Source organism: Salmo trutta, chromosome 19 (genome assembly GCF_901001165.1).
Source record: "Salmo trutta chromosome 19, fSalTru1.1, whole genome shotgun sequence".
In the NCBI taxonomy this organism is placed as follows: domain Eukaryota; kingdom Metazoa; phylum Chordata; class Actinopteri; order Salmoniformes; family Salmonidae; genus Salmo; species Salmo trutta.
In genome coordinates, this window is record NC_042975.1 from 15,222,570 (window position 1) to 15,241,048 (window position 18,479).

Consider the following 18,479-nt stretch of genomic DNA (forward strand, 5'->3'; position numbering starts at 1 on the left):
ATCAGGCTAACAAATACTAGACTGGACCCCAGGCGTCATACCACTCATATTCTACATGAAACTATAGCCCACCTAAGTGTCTGAAGTACTCGTCCAGGCCGCTCCAGAAGTTCCTCTCGATGAAGCCCTTGACCAGCCCCCACGGCTGTTTCTTGTAGCGCAACTCTGTGGATACCCTGCAGGACACACACACACACACGCACACACGCACACACACTTCAACCGTCATTACACCTGCTTGGTCAACCTTAAATTTGACTTATTCTTTTAATACATTTTGAATACATTTCACCCAAGGAGTCAAGTACTGCATTATCAAGGTTGTGTTCAGTAAGGAGAAAACATTTTTAAACAGAGTGAAATGGAGAGGTACTACCTAAACATATCCAATCAGAACACTTGTTATTGTCTTCCATTGTAAAGCGTTTTGCTACAGTGTGCCCCACTGAACACAACCCTGGTTGGAATTTTAATATAGCACATTTTAACAGAGTGGAGCACCCCATCTCCAATCATAGGAAGAACAGACGGAAATCTCTCACCTTAGCCGACACTTCTTCCTGGCCACCCTGGTGAGCATGTAGCGGTTTAGGGTGTAGAAGTAGTCATGGTAGGGGACGTCGTGTGCTATCACCTCGGCATCTATGATGTAGCACTCGCTCTCCTGGCTGGCCTTGTACAGCGTCTAAACCACACAAATATGGAATAGTTGTGTTAACAGACAAAAAAAGGCTGATTCTGGCAATTGGAAGGCTGCAAACTACTTTCAGCCATTTGTCATCTGAAAATGAATGTGGCGGTTTTTCTATATGTTTTAGTACCTTCTATAAATAATCAATAATAAAACTATTGCTATAAGCATTCATAACAACCCGTGGCTCCCAAAAGCAGCCTGTAAATACATTCATAACCGTAATAGCATTCATAATGCATTACACACAGGTGATCATAACAGTGACTGTAGTTACGTTACGTCAAACACAAACAAAGCATGAAAACAAACTATGTACAACATTTAAAACCTCTATGACCTGCATTGCCACTGGGAGGCTCCACTCACCTGAGTCTCAGTGACGGTGGCGGTCTTGGGGGCCAAGGGGTTGGTGAGGGAGACGGTGTACATGATCTCTCTGGTCTGGTTGCCTGCCTCGTCTTTCTCTTTCTTCCAGGGGTGATAGACTATGTCTAGACGAAGAGTGAAGACAGACACAAAGATCAGCCCTTACTCCTTTAACATTTGCCCAGGTTTTAGTCTGACACACATTGAATTCTTTCAAAATGCATCCTTCCAGCCTTCTTACAATTCTGATCTGTGAGTTATTAGATAAGCGAAAGCAAGGTGTCCACTTTACCAATCCAGACATGTCAGATAAGGATTTACCTCAAGGGAGGAAGGAGAGAAAAACTGATCAAGGATCAGGTCCCTCCCTATCCATGTAATCTTAATTATTAAGATCTAAAAGGTAAAACTGGTCTGGGTACTGTGGTCTCACCTGAAAAGCGTCTCTGCTCTAGGAAGTCCCTCATAAAGGTGGACTCGGTGAAGAGGATATCGTACATCTTGTCAACGCTGAACTCGTACACCTCGTTCATGTACTGCTTCCCATGCAGGTCTTCATGAAAGGCCTGCACCTCCCCTGCTGCACACACAGAGGAAGGAGAGCAAGTGAGTGAGTGAGTGAGTGAGTGAGTGAGTGAGTGAGTGTGTGTGAGTGAGTGACTGTGTGTGTGAGTGAGTGAATGAGTCATCGTGTATGCACACATGTGTGCCAGTGAGCGCACTTGTGCATGTTTAAGAGACCCAAACCTTCGTCGTGCGTCTCGGAGGAGTCGCTGAGCTCAGTAGGGAGGTCCTCGTTGTCGTTGAAGTCCAGCGAGGGCGAGGGGGCGGGACTACTGTGACCACTGCTCCGGTTGTCCAACCCCGGCAACTGGAGGGTCAGGAGTTCGTCATCAGGGAGACACAGGGGGAAATCGTCCACGGCGGCCAAATCAAACTACAGAGGAAGAGGGGGTCATGAGCGAAGGGTCAAGTCAAAACATAATCACAGATCATTGCTCTACCTACTTGTAAAACTGAAAGCTCAGCAAGGGATAATATGTTTGAAATGCCACTGGTGTGATCTTGGGAGGGCCCTGCATGGGCATGAATTTTAAGCTTGAGCCCTACCCATGCATGCAACATTCAGGCCCTGCCCTACTTAGGCCCTTCCTTTGTTAGTATCCATTATCTGCTGGTCTCTGTCCCTCGCTCCCTGGGCTGCTCCCGCTCTTCTGCTAGTCTATGTGTGAGTATCCATAGCAAGGGCTCGAGCAGTTAGCTGTTAGTTAGTTACATTTCATTACTCTAATCTCAGATTATTCAAGGAACGTTATTCTTTTCTGTGAAATAATCTCTCCTCTCGACTTAGACAATGTTCTGGTCTTATATTTGACGAGGTTGAAGTTGATCTTAGTCAGATGTGACAGTACTGTACAGCAGAGCACAAGCAAATGGCTCAGCTTTAAACAGTTAGAGATCAATTTAGTGATAACTAAGCCCTGCCCGTATTCTAGATATTGATGTAAAAACAGGCCCTAAGCAGCCCTTACCCAATGTATAGTGTTGGGGCCCATCAGGCTTGGGTAGCAGAGTCTGAGGTGGGCTAGCTGACTAAGTTGCTGACTCTAGAACACTCTATAATGTTTTGTCTGTAGGTGATGCAAAGCAAGAATTGGTCTAATATCTAGTGGTACTCACGGGAAGGAGAGGGTCGATGATGCCCGGGCAGGGCAGGACGTTGTCGGGGAAGACTCTGCGGGACAACAGGGGGCTGGTGTCGCCCTTGACGTCTGGCGTCTTGGCGAGGGTGGTGGCGTCATTGGCGTCGTTCTCCTCCACGGGCAGCTCCTCGCAATACCTAAAACACGGGGACGCGCAACAGCTGTAAGTCAACGTTATCAGCACGGGGAACGGTGCCAGCGCTTTATCCATGATCATGGTGTGTGTGACTATGGGGTCAAAACTCACCCCATGGTGTTGAAGTCATCATCTGGCGGCACGTAGTCCTCGTCGTCGCTGGTCAGACCCAGCTCATTACCATAACACTGATGGACAAAGTGCCACAACTCTTTGGGACACAAAGGCTGAGATAGATAGAAAGAGAGAGAGCGAGTGAGCAAGGAGAGAGGGAGGGAGAAAGTAGAGAGAGAGAGGAGATTGATGAAAGAAGGAGGAGGGAGAAAGGAGAGAGAGAGAGAAAGCAGATAGATGAAAGAGGGAGGAGGGAGAAAGGAGAGAGAAAGGAGATAGATGAAAGAGGGAGAAGTGATAGAAGGGAGAAAAGGTGAGCTTTGACTAAATTGGCAACAATACACTCTCCACAGTATTTTATTTGAATTAAAAGTGAACAGTCATACATGTAACAGTCGTACCTTTTCTAGCAGAGCATTCTGCCATAGTCTGAACATCATCATGTATGTCCGATCCCTTGCGCCGAACGAGGTGAAAAAGTGCTGGAGGAAGCAAGAAAAGGTCAGGATACTACATCACCAACCTGATAGGAAAGCCATCTGTCTGTCATAAAAAAAGTTCAATAGTTGTGTATGTACACATACTTTATATACACACAGGCGCAAATACAGGTATGTGCATGCATATGTTTGTGTGTGCATTTGGTCTTATATTTGGTATTTTATTAGGATCCCATTAGCTGTTGTGAAAGCAGCAGCTACTCTTCCTGGGGTCCACACAAAACATGAAACATGACATAATACAGAACATTAATAGACAAGAACAGCTCAAGGACAGAACTCCATACATCGAGAGCATCCCGACCGGTTGCATCACCGCCTGGTATGGCAACTGCTCGGCATCTGACCGTAAGGCGCAACAGAGGGTAGTGGGGCCAAGCTTCCTGCCATCCAGGACCTCTATACTAGGCGGTGTCAGAGGAAGGCCCCAAAAATTGTCAAAGACTCCAGTCACCCAACTCAGACTGTTCTCTCTGCTACCGCATGGAAAGCGGTACCGGAGCACCTAGTCTGGGTCCAAAAGGCTCCTTGACAGCTTCTACCCCAAACCATAAGACTTCTGAACAATTAATGAAATGACCACCAGGACTATTTACATTGACAGTGTTCGGGCACTGATGTTAGGCGATTAGGCCTGGCTCGCAGTCGGCAATATAATTTCTCTCAAAGGTGTTCAATGGGGTTGAGGTAAGGGCTCTTTGCAGGCCAGTGAAGTTCTTCCACACCGATCTCGACAAACCATTTCTGTATTGATCTCGATTTGTGCCCACGGGGCATTGTCATGCGGAAACAAGAAAGGTCCTTTTCCAAACTGTTGCCACAAAGTTGGAAGCACAGAATCGTTTAGAATGTCATTGTATGCTGTAGCGTTAAGATTGCCACATTGAAAGTCACTGAGCTCTTCAGTACGGACCATTCTACTGCCAATGTTTGTCTATGGACTGTGTGCTTGATTTTATACACCTGTCAGTAACAGGTATGGCTGAAATAGCCAAATCCACTAATTTGAAGGTGTTCACATACTTTTGTATATATAGTGTATCAGTACATACACACAAAATATCTAGGTCACATGGGGGAGAGGCGTTGTGCCGAGAGGTGTTGCTTTATCTGTTTTTTGAAACCAGGTTTGGTGTTCATTTGAGCAATGTGAGATGGAAGGGCATTCGATGCAATCATGGCGCTATACACTGAGTGTACAAAACATTAGGAACAACTTTCCATGACGCAGACTGACCAGGTGATATTTAAGCCTTGAGACATAGATTGCGTATGTGTGCCATTCAGAAGGTGAATGGGCAAGACAAAAGATTTAAGTGCCTTTGAACGGGGTATAATAGTAGGTGCTAGGGGCGGACCGGTTTGAGTGTGTCAAGAACTGCAACGCTGCTGAGTTTTTCATGCTCAACAGTTTTCCATGTGTCCCAAGAATGGTCCATCACCCAAGGGACATGCAGCCAACCGTGGGAAGCATTGGAGTCAACATGGGCCAGTATCCCTGTGGAACGCTTTCGACAGCTTGTATAGTCCATGCCCTAACAAATTGAGGCTGTTCTGAGGGCAAAAAGGGCTGCAACTCAATATAAGGAAGGCGTTCCTAATGTTTTGTACACTCAGTGTTTAATACTGTGCATTTTCTTGAATATGTTATGGATATGGGGGCTGTGGAATGACCCCTGATGGCATGTTTGGTGGGGTAAGTGTGTGTGCTAGAGCTGTGTGCAAGTTGACTATGCAAACTTTCAACACGGAGGTTCTGATAAAAATAAGTTATGCAGTCAGTCGCTCCTTACTTTCAGCCAAGAGAGACTGGCATGCATTGTATTGATATTAGCCCTCTGATTACAGTGAAGAGCAAGACGTGCCGCTCTGTTCTGCGCCAGCTGCACCTTTTCTAGGTCCTTCTTCTTTGCAGCACCTGACCATATGACTGGACAATAATAAAGATAACATAAAATTTGAGCCTGCAGGACTTGCTTTATGAAGTGTGGTGTCAAAAAAGCAGAGCATCTCTTAATTATGGACAGACCTCTTCCCATCTTTACAACCATTGAATCAATAGGTTTTGACCATGACAGTTTACATTCTAAAGTAACACCAAGTAATTTATTCTCCTCAACTTGCTCAATAGCCACATTATTCATTATCAGATTCAGCTGAGGTCTAGAATTTAGGGAATGATTTGTACCAGATGCAATCCTCTTAGTTTTAGAGATGTTCAGGACTAGTTTATTAAAACTCTTTGTTTATGGTTGCAGTGATTTCACTAGCTGTGGTTTCTAAAGCGTAAATGGTTGAATCATCAGCATATATGGACACACAGGCTTTGTTTAATGCCAGCGGCAGGTCATTAGTGAAAATAGAGACGAGTAGAGGGCAAAGAGAGCTGCCCTACTGTACACCACACTTTACATGTTTAACATTAGAGATGCTTCCATTAAAGAAAGCCCTATGTGTTCTTTTCGATAGATAGCTGTGAATCCACGATACAGCAGGTTGAAGAAAAAAAAAATAACATACATTTTTTTAACAAAAGGTTATGGTCAATAATATGAAAGGATGCACTGAAATCTAACAGTGCAGCTCCCACAATCTTCTTCTCATCAATTTCTCTCAACCAATCATCAGTCATTTGTGTCAGTGCAGTGCATGTTGAGTGCCCTTCTCTATAAGCATGCTGAAAGTCTGTTGTTAATTTGTTTAGAGAGCAATAGCATTGTATCTGGTCATCATTTTTACATTTGCTAAGAGTCGGCAGCAAGCTGATTGGTAAACTATTAGAACCAGTAAAGGGTGCCAGTAAAGGGTGCTTTACCATTATTGTGTTCTGCACATCTACCATTCCAGTGTTTAATTGCTATATTGTAATTACTTCGCCACCATGGCCTATTTATTGCCTTAACTTACCTCATTTGCACTCACTGTATATAGACTTCTTGTTTTCTTTTGTTCTACTGTATTATTGACTGTATGTTTTGTTTATTCCATGTGTAACTCTGTGTTGTTGTATGTGTCGAATTGCTTTGCTTTATCTTGGCCAGGTCGCAGTTGCAAATGAGAACTTGTTCTCAACTAGCCTACCTGGTTAAATAAAGGTGAAATAATGTTTTTTTTTTTTTTTTAAATGACTGGCTTCGCTCCAGGTCTGAGGACACATTTTTCTCGACTCAAATAAAAAGATATGACAAATAGGAGTGTCAATCGTCCATGCCTGTGTATATATGCATGTGTGCGTCCAGTGCTGACCTTGTCATTGTCTGTGCACAGCTGGATGGCGTTAGGAATGAGGCGGGCAGTCTTCTCCTTTGTCATGCTGCAGATATCCTTCAGCCGGACTGTCAGCTAGAGAGAGGCGAAACTGTGTAAGACTACAGATAACATCACTACTGAAAAGCCTAGAACTACTGCAAATGAAAGATGTTATCATTAAAGCTACAGTCTGATTGGAAAAACAACAGAATGGGGTCCTCAACCAGACTTGTTCTGGTATACAGCGGAGGGAAAGATAACACTACTCAAATTGATAGACAGTGCTCTAGCTGCAAGTCATTGGCATCATAAAGATTCTATGGTTTTAACCATATTTTGAAGATATGTTGCTTGTTAACATGAAATAATAAAACCTTATATTTTGGGTTCTGATAAGACATATGATTTTACAGACTCACCAATCCTAGACTGTAGCTTTAATACTGCAGTATATGGAACAAACCAAGCAAATCAGTTTAATTTGAAGTCAAATACCTTCTATTAAGAGAAAATAGATGGCCTATACATAAGCACGAGGGCAATTTGGCACATTGTGCATTAAGGGACAGAGTAACCCAGCGTAGAGAATGGTAAAGGAAACTAAAGTCCGTACCAGCGTTTCCCAGCGGAAGATGTTGCTATAGAAACAAATCCAGTTTTCTGAGACGTAGAGGCGCCCCTGCAGCAGGATATCTCTTTGCAGGGCACAGGAGTAGTCTGCCACACAGGGTCAAAGGTCATCAGGTTATTAAAGGTCATGGGGTTTATAAGAAGTCATGGCTCTACCAACAAATATAAAACATCTGCAGATCAAATTTTTATTTTACATTTTATTTAACTAGGCAAGTCAGTTAAGAACAAATTCTTACTTATAATGATGGCCTACCCGTCAGTGTACATCTATCCAGTCTATTTATGCTGGCATGCCAACTCCTTGTCACTCATTATCATGCCAAACAGTCTGCCCTCATTAAGGATAGAATATATGAGCACAAACAGATCTGGGGCAAGGCTGCATCTAAACTCAACAAAAAAAGAAACGTCCTCTCATTGTCAACTGCGTTTATTTTCAGCAAACTTATTAACACGTGTAAATATTTGTATGAACATAACAAGATTCAACAACTGAGACATAAACTGAACAAGTTCCACAGACATGTGACTAACAGAAATTGAATAATGTGTCCCTGAACAAAGCGGGGGTCAAAATCAAAAGTAACAGACAGTATCTGGTGTGGCCACCAGCTGCATTAAGTACTGCAGTGCATCTCCTCCTCATAGACTGCACCAGATTTGCCAGTTCTTGCTGTGAGATGTTACCCCACTCTTCCACCAAGGCACCTGCAAGTTCCCGGACATTTCTGGGGGGAATGGCCCTAGCCCTCACCCTCTGATCCACCAGGTCCCAGACGTGCTCAATGGGATTGAGATCCGGGCTCTTCGCTGGCCATGGCAGAACACCGACATTCCTGTCCTGCAGGAAATCAGCAATACTGCTCGTTATGTGTGTGGTGGCATTGTCATGCTGGAGGGTCATGTCAGGATGAGAGCGCAGGAAGGGTACCACATGAGGGAGGAGGATGTCTTCCCTGTAACGCACAGTGTTGAGATTGAGCTTGTTCTCATTGCAGGCAGTCTGATGATGCTGTGACACACGGCCCCAGACCATGACGGACCCTCCACCTCGATCCCGCTCCAGACCTAGGTGTAACGCTCATTCCTTCGACGATAAAGACGAATCCGACCATCACCCCTGGTGAGACAAAACCGTGACTCATAAGTGAAGAGCACTTTTTGCCAGTCCTGTCTGGTCCAGCGATGGTAGGTTTGTGCCCATAGATGATGTTGTTGCCGGTGATGTCTGGTGAGGACCTGCCTTACAACAGGCCTACAAGCCCTCAGTCCAGCCTCTCTCAGCCTATTGCAGACAGTCTGAGCACTGGCGGAGGGCTAGTGCGTTCCTGGTGTAACTCGGGCAGTTGTTGTTGCCACCCTGTACCTGTCCCGCTGGTGTGATGTTTGGGTGTACCGATCCTGTGCAGGTGTTGTTACATGTGGTCTGCCACTGCGAGGACAATCAGCTGTCCGTCCTGTCTCCCTGTAGCACTGTCTGTGGCGTCTCACAGCACGGATATTGCAATTTATTGGCTTGGCCACATCTGCATTCCTCATGCCTCCTTGCAGCATGCCTAAGGCACATTCACGCAGATGAGCAGGGACCCTGGGCATCTTTCTTTTGGTGTTTTTCAGAGTCAGTAGAAAGGACTCTTTAACGTCCTAAGTTTTCATAACTGTGACCTTAATTGCCTACCATCTGTAAGCTGTTAGTGTCTTAATGACCGTTCCACAGGTGCATGTTCCTTAATTGTTTATGGTTAATTGAACAAGCATGGGAAACAGTGTTTAAACTCTTTACAATGAAGATCTGTGAAGTTATTTGGATTTTTACGAATTATCTTTGAAAGACAGGATCCTAAAAAAGGGACATTTCTTTTTTTGCTGAGTTTATGTGCATTTGAGCTTCAAAACAAGTCCCATGGCAGAAAAGCCAGCTGAGCGTATGAATCGAAACCTGGGGCCTGTTCAGGTTGTGTGAAAAGTTATAGAACATTCAGAAATGTGTTGTGTAGAACAGGTATGATTGTCTGTTGTATAGATGGGTTAGCTGACGTCACAAAAACGATGGGATTCTGGATGGCCAGATAGCTACAAACAATGACAAGAAACTGCCATGTGGGGAATCGTAAGTAACTTGTTTCAGCTAGTTTCATCTTGTTCTTTATACTGTGTTTTGTTTTGAGGTGTTTGACTGATTTGATGTCAATGCTAATATGCCACAAATTCACTAGTTAGCCAACCAACAACTGTAATGATGTATTCTAGAGACAACAAGTGCTCATTGTGCAAATTGATTTGTTATCAACAAACATTGGAGAGAAAATATTGTTAACATGTTGTCAACAATCTAAGCCAACCCTGTCTGTTTTGTCCCATAGTTGTACAGGCGTCGGTGTGGTTGCTAAACAACCAACCCGTCAATCGAATAGGGACTCTACAAATATTTTTACAGGACATCTGGAGATTTGTATTCCCAACTACAAAAAAAAAAAAGCACAACAATATACTGGTTCTAAAATCCATGATATAGTGATATCGGATCATTCTCATGAATCATGCTTAATTACACCAGTAGAAAATACACTTAGTGACAGAATATGGAGAATGAACATAGCGCATCTTCAAGACAAGTAATGTATTAAATATGTAAACGAAAAAATAAAGACCACTGCGCCGCTCGAGAGGTCAATTTGGGATGATTTTAAGGCATACATTAGGGGAATGATAATCTCATACTTGGCAAAAGTTAAATCAGAGTTAGAAATTAAAATGAAATACAAATAAATCATTATCTTAGAAAAATACCATAAAAAATATTTACAAAAAAAAGAACCCATTTACTTTTGAAGAGAGCCTACAAGTTAAGCTACAAGTTAAAGCATACTATTTAATTGGTTTCTCAAATGATTGCATCGCCTGGTTTACCAACTACTTCTCTGATAGAGTTTAGTGTGTCAAATCGGAGGGCCTGTTGTCCGGACCTCTGGCAGTCTCTATGGGGGTGCCACAGGGTTCAATTCTTGGGCCGACTCTCTTCTCTGTATTCATCAATGATGTCGCTCTTGCTGCTGGTGATTCTCTGATCCACCTCTATGCAGACGACACCAATCTGTATACTTCTGGCCCCTCTTTGGACACTATGTTAACTAACCTCCAGACGAGCTTCAATGCCATACAACTCTCCTTCCGTGGCCTCCAACTGCTCTTAAATGCAAGTAAAACTAAATGCATGCTATTCAATCGATCACTGCCCGCACCTGTCCGCCCGTCAAGCATCACTACTCTGGACGGCTCGGACTTAGAATACGTGGACAACTACAAATACCTAGGTGTCTGGTTAGACTGTAAACTCTCCTTCCAGACTCACATTAAGCATCTCCAATCCCAAATTAAATCTAGAATCGGCTTCCTATATCGCAACAAAGCATCCTTCACTCGTGCTGCCAAACACACCCTCGTAAAACTGACCATCCTACCGATCCTAGACTTCGGCGATGTCATCTATAAAATAGCCTCATAGACTGCATCCAATTTGTTGAGTAGAGTGTATCACAGTGCCATCTGTTTTGTCACCAAAGCCCCATACACTACCCACCACTGCGACCTGTACACTCTCGTTGGTTGGCCCTCGCTTCATACTCGTCGCCAAACCCACTGGCTACAGGTTATCTACAAGTCTCTGCTAGGTAAAGCCCCGCCTTATCTCAGCTCACTGGTCACCATAGCAGCACCCACTCGTAGCACGCGCTCCAGCAGGTATATCTCACTGGTTACCCCAAAGTCAATTCCTCATTTGGTCGCCTCTCCTTCCAGTTCTCTGCTGCCAATGACTGGAACGAACTGCAAAAACCACTGAAGCTGGAGACTCATATCTCCCTCACTAGCTTTAAGCACCAGCTGTCAGAGCAGCTCACAGATTACTGCACCTGTACATAGCCCATCTGTAAACAGCCCATCTATCTACCTCATCGCCATACTGTATTTATTTATTTCTCTCTCTCTTGCTCCTTTGCACCCCAGTATCTCTACTTGCACATTCATCTTCTGCACATCTACCATTCCAGTGTTTAATTGCTATATTGTAATTACTTCGCCACCATGGCCTATTTATTGCCTTAATTCCCTTATCTTACCTCATTTGCACTCACTGTATATAGACTTTTTGTTTTCTTTTTTCTACTGTATGTTTTGTTTATTCCATGTGTAACTCTGTGTTGTTGTATGTGTCGAATTGCTATGCTTTATCTTTGCCAGGTCGCAGTTGCAAATGAGAACTTGTTCTCAACTAGCCTACCTGGTTAAATAAAGGTGAAATAAAATAAATAAATAAAAATGGCAAAAGAAACCGGTAAACACCACACAGCCCACACAAAATGAATACACACCAAACAAGTAATCATTTTTTAAGTTAACCTGTTGGGGATAGGGGGCAGTATTTGCACGGCCGGATAAAAAAACGTACCCGATTTAATCTGGTTACTACTCCTGCCCAGTAACTAGAATATGCATATAGAAAACACCCTAAAGTTTCTAAAACTGTTTGAATGGTGTCTGTGAGTATAACAGAACTCATATGGCAGTCAAAACCCTGAGACAAATCCTAACAGGAAATGGAAATCTGATGTGTAGAAATCACTTCTAACCTTTGCCATTGAAACACACAGGGGCTTATTAATCATTTAGCACTTCCTAGGGCTTCCACTAGATGTCGACAGTCTTTACAAAGTAGTTTGAGTCTTCTATGGTACAAACTGACCCAAAGAGAGGCTGTGGAACTTGGTCACAGGGGGAGGGCCATTTACTACAATGACACGGCCGCCCATGGCTATCCTCCCCCTTCGAAACGTTTAGTAAGACAATGCAATCGTCCGCCTTGAATATTATTAAGCTCTGGTTGAAAAAGGCCCTAAAGATTTATGTTATACAACGTTTGACATGTTTGAAAGAACTTAAATATATATTTTTTGCACATTCGTGACGACAAGTCCCGCGCACTACGGTACATTTTGAGTAGCCTTCGGAACGCGCTAACAAGAAGGAACTATTGGGACATAAATTATTAACTTTTTCAAACAAAACTACATTTGATGTCGACCTGGGATTCCTGGAAGTGCCTTCTGATGAGGATAATCAAAGGTAAGGGAATATTTACAATAGTATTTTTGATGGTTCCACGATGGCGCTAACATGAATTGCCTAGCCTATTTTTCTGAGCATACCAGTCGTTTATTGCAAAGTGTGATTTCCCAGTAAAGTTCTTTTTAAATCTGGCAAAGCGGTGGCATTCACGAGATGTTAATCTATAATTCTTTGAATGACAATATTACATTTTAACAATGTTTTCGAATAGTAATTTTGTAAATTGTAGCGCTGATTCACCGGAAGCATTTGAAGGAAAAGATTTTCTGAACGTCATGCGCCGATGTAAAATGCTGTTTTTATATATAAATATGAACTTTATTGAACAAAAAAATGCATGTATTGTGTAACATGATGTCCTAGGAGTGTCATCTGATGAAGATTGTCAAAGGTTAGTGCTGCATTTAGCTGTGTTTTGGGTATTTGTGATGCATCTAGTTGCTTTGAAAATGGCTGTGTGATTATTTCTGGCTGGTTACTCTCCTAACATAATCTAATGTTTTGCTTTTGCTGTAAAGCCTTTTTGAAAATCGGACAACGTGGTTCGATTCAGGAGAGGTGTATCTATAAAACGATGTAAAATAGTCATATGTTTGAGAAATTGAAGTTATAGCATTTATGAGGTTTTGTATTTCGTGCGATGCGATTCCACTGGCTGTTGACTAGGGTGGGACGCCATAGAAGTTAAGTATACAATTGCTTTAATTAAACAACAATGCTTCTAATAACAATTATAAAAGCTTCTATGAAAATCTATATAAAATAAGAATTATATTTCAGTTGGACTGATTCTACAGCCTTCTTAGACTCAATAACCCTAAAGCAGAGATCAGCAAATGGAACTCACCCAAAAATAAATAATAGACACCGTTAAAACATTCGCTCAGAGAAAGCACCAGGGATGGACCGCTTTCACATTGAATTTTATTTGATATTCTGGGACAAAGTAGCACCCCTATTTACGCAAATGACAAAACACACATGCCACTCAATGCAGTGCTTCTGAGTTCCATGTATCAACAGTTATTTCAGGAGAGTCCCCAGCAGATTACAGAGTGATAATGTATTAAACTTGAGACAATAAAATAACAAAATTCATAAATCAACAGAATGGCAAAATTATTACCAGACTTGATACATACTAAACAGGGTTTATTCAAAATACACACATGCAAACAAATACAAGAACATGTTTTAGTATAATACAACGCGCTAAAAAACAAGATGCACATTTTCCAAAAATGGCTGTTGATGCCGAAAAGGCTTTTGACAATCGAGTGGCCTTTTCTAATCAAAACTTTGGAAACATTCAACTTTCCAGATGAAATAAGAAATGTCAAAAATATATAAATATCCTAAAAGCAGAAATATACAAATATAATACATTATCTGATAAAATTGCTTTAGAAAGGGGTACGAGACAGGGAAGTCCTCTCTCCCCCCTCCTGTTTCCACTGGCAATTGAACCACTTGCAGATCACTGCACCTGTACATAGCTCATCTGTAAATAGCCTATCCAAACTACCTCATCCCCATACTGTATTTATTTATTTATCTTGCTCCTTTGCACCCCAGTATCTCAACTTGCACATTCATCTTCTGCACATCCTACAATTCCAGTGTTTAATTGCTATATTGTAATTACTTTGCCACCATGGCCTATTTATTGCCTTACCCCTCTTATCCTACCTCATTTGCACATGGTGTATATAGATTTTTCTACTGTATTACTGATTGTATGTTTATTTATTCCATGTGTAACTCTGTGTTGTATGTGTCAAACGGCTTTGCTTCATCTTGGCCAGGTCTCAGTTGCAAATGAGAACTTGTTCTCAACTAGCCTACATGGTTAAATAAAGGTGAAATAAAAAAATAAAAAATAAAAAGAATTTGACAGGACCCAAACGCAACAGATATCAGTATTTGTAAACATGTATATAAACTAAACTTATTTGCAGACGATCTTCTGCTACACCGGACTAATATTGAAAACTCAATGTAAAAATATTTCCGGAATAATCTAAAAATCTCAGGATATAAAATGAACCTGGAAAAAACGGAAATATTGGCAATAGGAAAAAGAAAACGAATAACTCATGATCTCCAGCAATACTTTAAGTGGTCCACAAAAATATGACATACTTAAGATGCTTAATAAGTGACAAACAACAAATACATAAAGATAACTTTAACCCATTACTCAACAACATGAAAGCAGATATAATTAAATGGAATAATCTCCCCATAAATCTTACAGGGAGAATAAACCGCTTTAGAATGGCATGGCTCCCAAATGTTTTATATTTATTTTCGGTAATACCAATAACAGACTTCATTTGGGCAAATAAAACTCAGAATAAATAGGAACATTTCCCATAACCTGATGATGTTTTTAAACTTCCAAATTTGGAATTGTATTAACTCGCCACCCAAGGTATATATTGTTAAATACTCTAAAGAGGAACAATGTTAAAACGGACAACTTCCGTCAGCTGATTCTAGCCATCCCGTCTGGTTAGTTCTAGTCGGGCAGCTTTGTCTTCCATTCAGAGGAGCCCCACTTTTGTTAGTGTCTTATTGGTCAAGGTTACACCAAATACTTATCGCATCGCATTCAGCTTATCAGTGGCCTTGATTCCTGGGACTTCTGTTTCAGTTATTCTATGACCCCAGCACGCTGTGTGGTCAGAAACGTGCTATCCCCATCCTGATGAGTATTTCCACAGTTTCCCTCCTGCTGAACTTTTGCTACTGTGGACTGAATCCCTGTATGTCTGATGTTTAATTGTGCATGCATCTAAATGTAAGTGCCTTGAGATCTGTATCCTATTATGTGGAGCTAAGTTTTGTGGTCAATTGTGTATACTTACCGTGTGTTTTGCTTGTTAGCTAGCTCGCGCTAGCATTAGCACTACTGTTAGCATTGGAATGCATGAGCATTTTAGCATGACTGTTAGCGATTAGCCGTTTATTAGAATTTCTCATTTATGGTGCTAGGCTATTTTCTATTATATAGATATACATCTCACTCATGCTCATTGTATTTATATTATGTATACATTTCAAGATTACTGTACTGTTTATTTGAGTACATTTGCCTGAGTTTCATGTGTACAAGTCCAATAGGTTGTTTAGTCTATTGCCATGTGACTAGGCCTTATGCCTGCTGTAGTGTATAACCCTTGCTGTTATATACTTACCTGTGCTAGCGTATACAGCCATTTCATTCATATTATAGCAGTGCTATAGCCTAAGTTATCTTTCTCCTCTTTCCTTTCAGAGCCATAGTTAATGTCAGTTATCAAGGGACATGATTCTCAGTTATCTGAAACATGAGTGGTCAGATGTGTGATGTGTGAATGTGGACGTCTTCTTCAATTAAACTCCCCTTAACCTGGACATCCGCGTCATCCTTGTTCTGACTGGATATTCTACAGTGGTTGCTACCAGTCTTAAACCAGCACCTAAGGTTTCTTATTATATTCATGGTCCTTCGATTCTCTACAACCATACCCCGATTTTTCAATGTTGAAGATGTGCATGCTCATCCCCAGAATCATTTCACTTGTTTGTTTTCAAAGGATGGAGCTAAGAATATTGACAACTTCATAGTTAAGACCACTATAACAAAATGGGAGAAAATGAAACGGATTCTAAAATACAATTATTTTCATAACAGAATTTAAAAATCTACTTTGGACTGACCAATGAAGACATTTTCAAATATATACAACTTAAAAGTTGTATTTTACAACATTTTGATCTGATAGCTTTTGGTCATCAGAGCAATGTTGAGGGAATCCTATTTGAGTCAGGAAAAGATACTCGCTCAAATAATAGGTAGGATATACAACAACATTTTTAATACCTGACATTTGCATAAGATGGAGGGAGTGTTGGAACGTAAACAAAATTACAGTTAATGTACAGTCGGGGCAAAAAGTTTTGAGAATGACACAAATATTAATTTTCACAAAGTCTGCTGCCTCAGTTTGTATGATGGCAATTTGCATATACTCCAGAATGTTATGAAGAGTGATCAGATGAATTGCAAAGTCCCTCTTTGCCATGCAAATGAACGGAATCCCCCAAAAACATTTCCACTGCATTTCAGCCATGCCACAAATGGACCAGCTGACATGTCAGTGATTCTCTCGTTAACACAGGTGTGAGTGTTGACGAGGACAAGGCTGGAGATCACTCTGTCATGCTGATTGAGTTCGAATAACAGACTGGAAACTTCAAAAGAAGGGTGGTGCTTGGAATAATTGTTCTTCCTCTGTCAAACATGGTTACCTGCAAGGAAACAAGTGCCAGGACCGTCTCCTAAAGTTGATTCAGCTGCGGGATCGGGGCACCACCAGTACAGAGCTTCCTCAGGAATGGCAGCAGGCAGGTGTGAGTGCATCTGCACGCACAGTGAGGCAAAGACTTTTGGAGGATGGCCTGGTGTCATGAAGGGCAGCAATGAAGCCACTTCTCTCCAGGAAAAACATCAGGGACAGACTGATATTCTGCAAAAGGTGCAGAGATTGGACTGCTGAGGACTGGGGTAAAGTCATTTTCTCTGATGGATCCCCTTTCCGATTGTTTGGGGCATCTGGAAAAAAGCTTGTCCGGAGAAGACAAGGTGAGCGCTACCATCAGTCCTGTGTCATGCCAACAGTAAAGCATCCTGAGACCATTCATGTGTGGGGTTGCTTCTCAGCCAAGGGAGTGGGCTCACTCACAATTTTGCCTAAGAACACAGCCATGAATAAAGAATGGTACCAACACATCCTCCGAGAGCAACTTCTCCCAACTATCCAGGAACAGTTTGGTGACGAACAATGCCTTTTCCAGCATGATGGAGCACCTTGCCATAAGGCAAAAGTGATAACTAAGTGGCTCGGGGAACAAAACATCGATATTTTGGGTCCATGGCCAGGAAACTCCCCAGACCTTAATCCCACTGAGAACATGTGGACAATCCTCAAGAGGCGTGTTCAAACAAAACCCCACAAATTCTTACAAACTCCAAGCACTGATTATGCAAGAATGGGCTGCCATCAGTCAGGATGTGGCTCAGAAGTTAATTGACAGCATGCCAGGGCGGATTGCAGAGATCTTGAAAAAGAAGGGTGGTCAACACTGCAAATATTGACTCTTTGCATCAACTTCATGTAATTGTCAATAAAAGCCTTTGACACTTACGAAATGCTTGTAATTATACTTCAGTATTCCATAGTAACATCTGACAAAAATATCTAAAGACACTGAAGCAGCAACCTTTGTGAAAATTAATATTTGTGACATTCTCAAATCTTTTGGCCACGACTGTACGCTTAATCCAATATAAACTAACGTATTTATTATACAAGAGACAAAATTCGGAAATTCTACAGCACAAAGGCAGTCATGTCTTAAGTATAAAACTAATAAAGACTCAATAATCCATGCCTTCTGGGAGTGCTATAAAGTCCAAAAGTTATGGGCGGAGTTAGAAAGTTGGCTGTCAGAAGTTTTACAATGTAAGTTTACTTTTAAAATCAGTCTCTGCATATTTCAAGACATGGCATATGCGACCAACTGCCTTGACTCGGTCTTACGTAGCAACTTAAAAATTTTTTTTTTTACATTGCTTTTATCCAGAGACACATAGATACAAAATGGTATATCATACACTGCATTTGAGGAATAATGGGAAAGTAATTCTGCTTTGAAAGTTAATAAACTTGTAACCTCACTTTTCAGAAAATGGCCTTTGAATGTTTTTGTACCTACTGGAGAGCTCTTCTTTGTCTACACCCATTCAGCATCGTTCACACCTTCTTAAGCTTCAGCCCCCAGCCAAACTGACCATTTTACTCGCCCTAGCAGAGCCGAATAGGCTGTTTTCATGTTATCCAGAGCGTTGGTGACGTAAAGAAGTTTACGTTTAAACGGCTTTCCTGTGAAGTAGTGACCCGCGACATACGCCT

The 18,479-nt window shown here is 41.8% G+C and overlaps 1 protein-coding gene across 7 annotated transcripts in view; it reads right to left on the reverse strand.

The window, feature by feature from the left end:
• gramd1ba (GRAM domain containing 1Ba) overlaps positions 1-18,479 on the reverse strand; it is a 165,005-nt gene that overhangs the window by 8,740 nt on the left and 137,786 nt on the right. For all 7 annotated transcript variants that reach the window (XM_029699872.1, XM_029699871.1, XM_029699870.1 and 4 more), the window contains 10 exons: positions 7,376-7,479; positions 6,760-6,855; positions 3,415-3,495; positions 3,011-3,126; positions 2,741-2,900; positions 1,808-1,997; positions 1,494-1,640; positions 1,061-1,185; positions 543-685; positions 73-176 (listed from right to left, as the gene is read on the reverse strand). In XM_029699872.1, the coding sequence (XP_029555732.1) occupies positions 73-176; positions 543-685; positions 1,061-1,185; positions 1,494-1,640; positions 1,808-1,997; positions 2,741-2,900; positions 3,011-3,126; positions 3,415-3,495; positions 6,760-6,855; positions 7,376-7,479 (1,266 nt within the window). The remainder of the gene's footprint in view (positions 1-72; positions 177-542; positions 686-1,060; positions 1,186-1,493; positions 1,641-1,807; positions 1,998-2,740; positions 2,901-3,010; positions 3,127-3,414; positions 3,496-6,759; positions 6,856-7,375; positions 7,480-18,479) is intronic.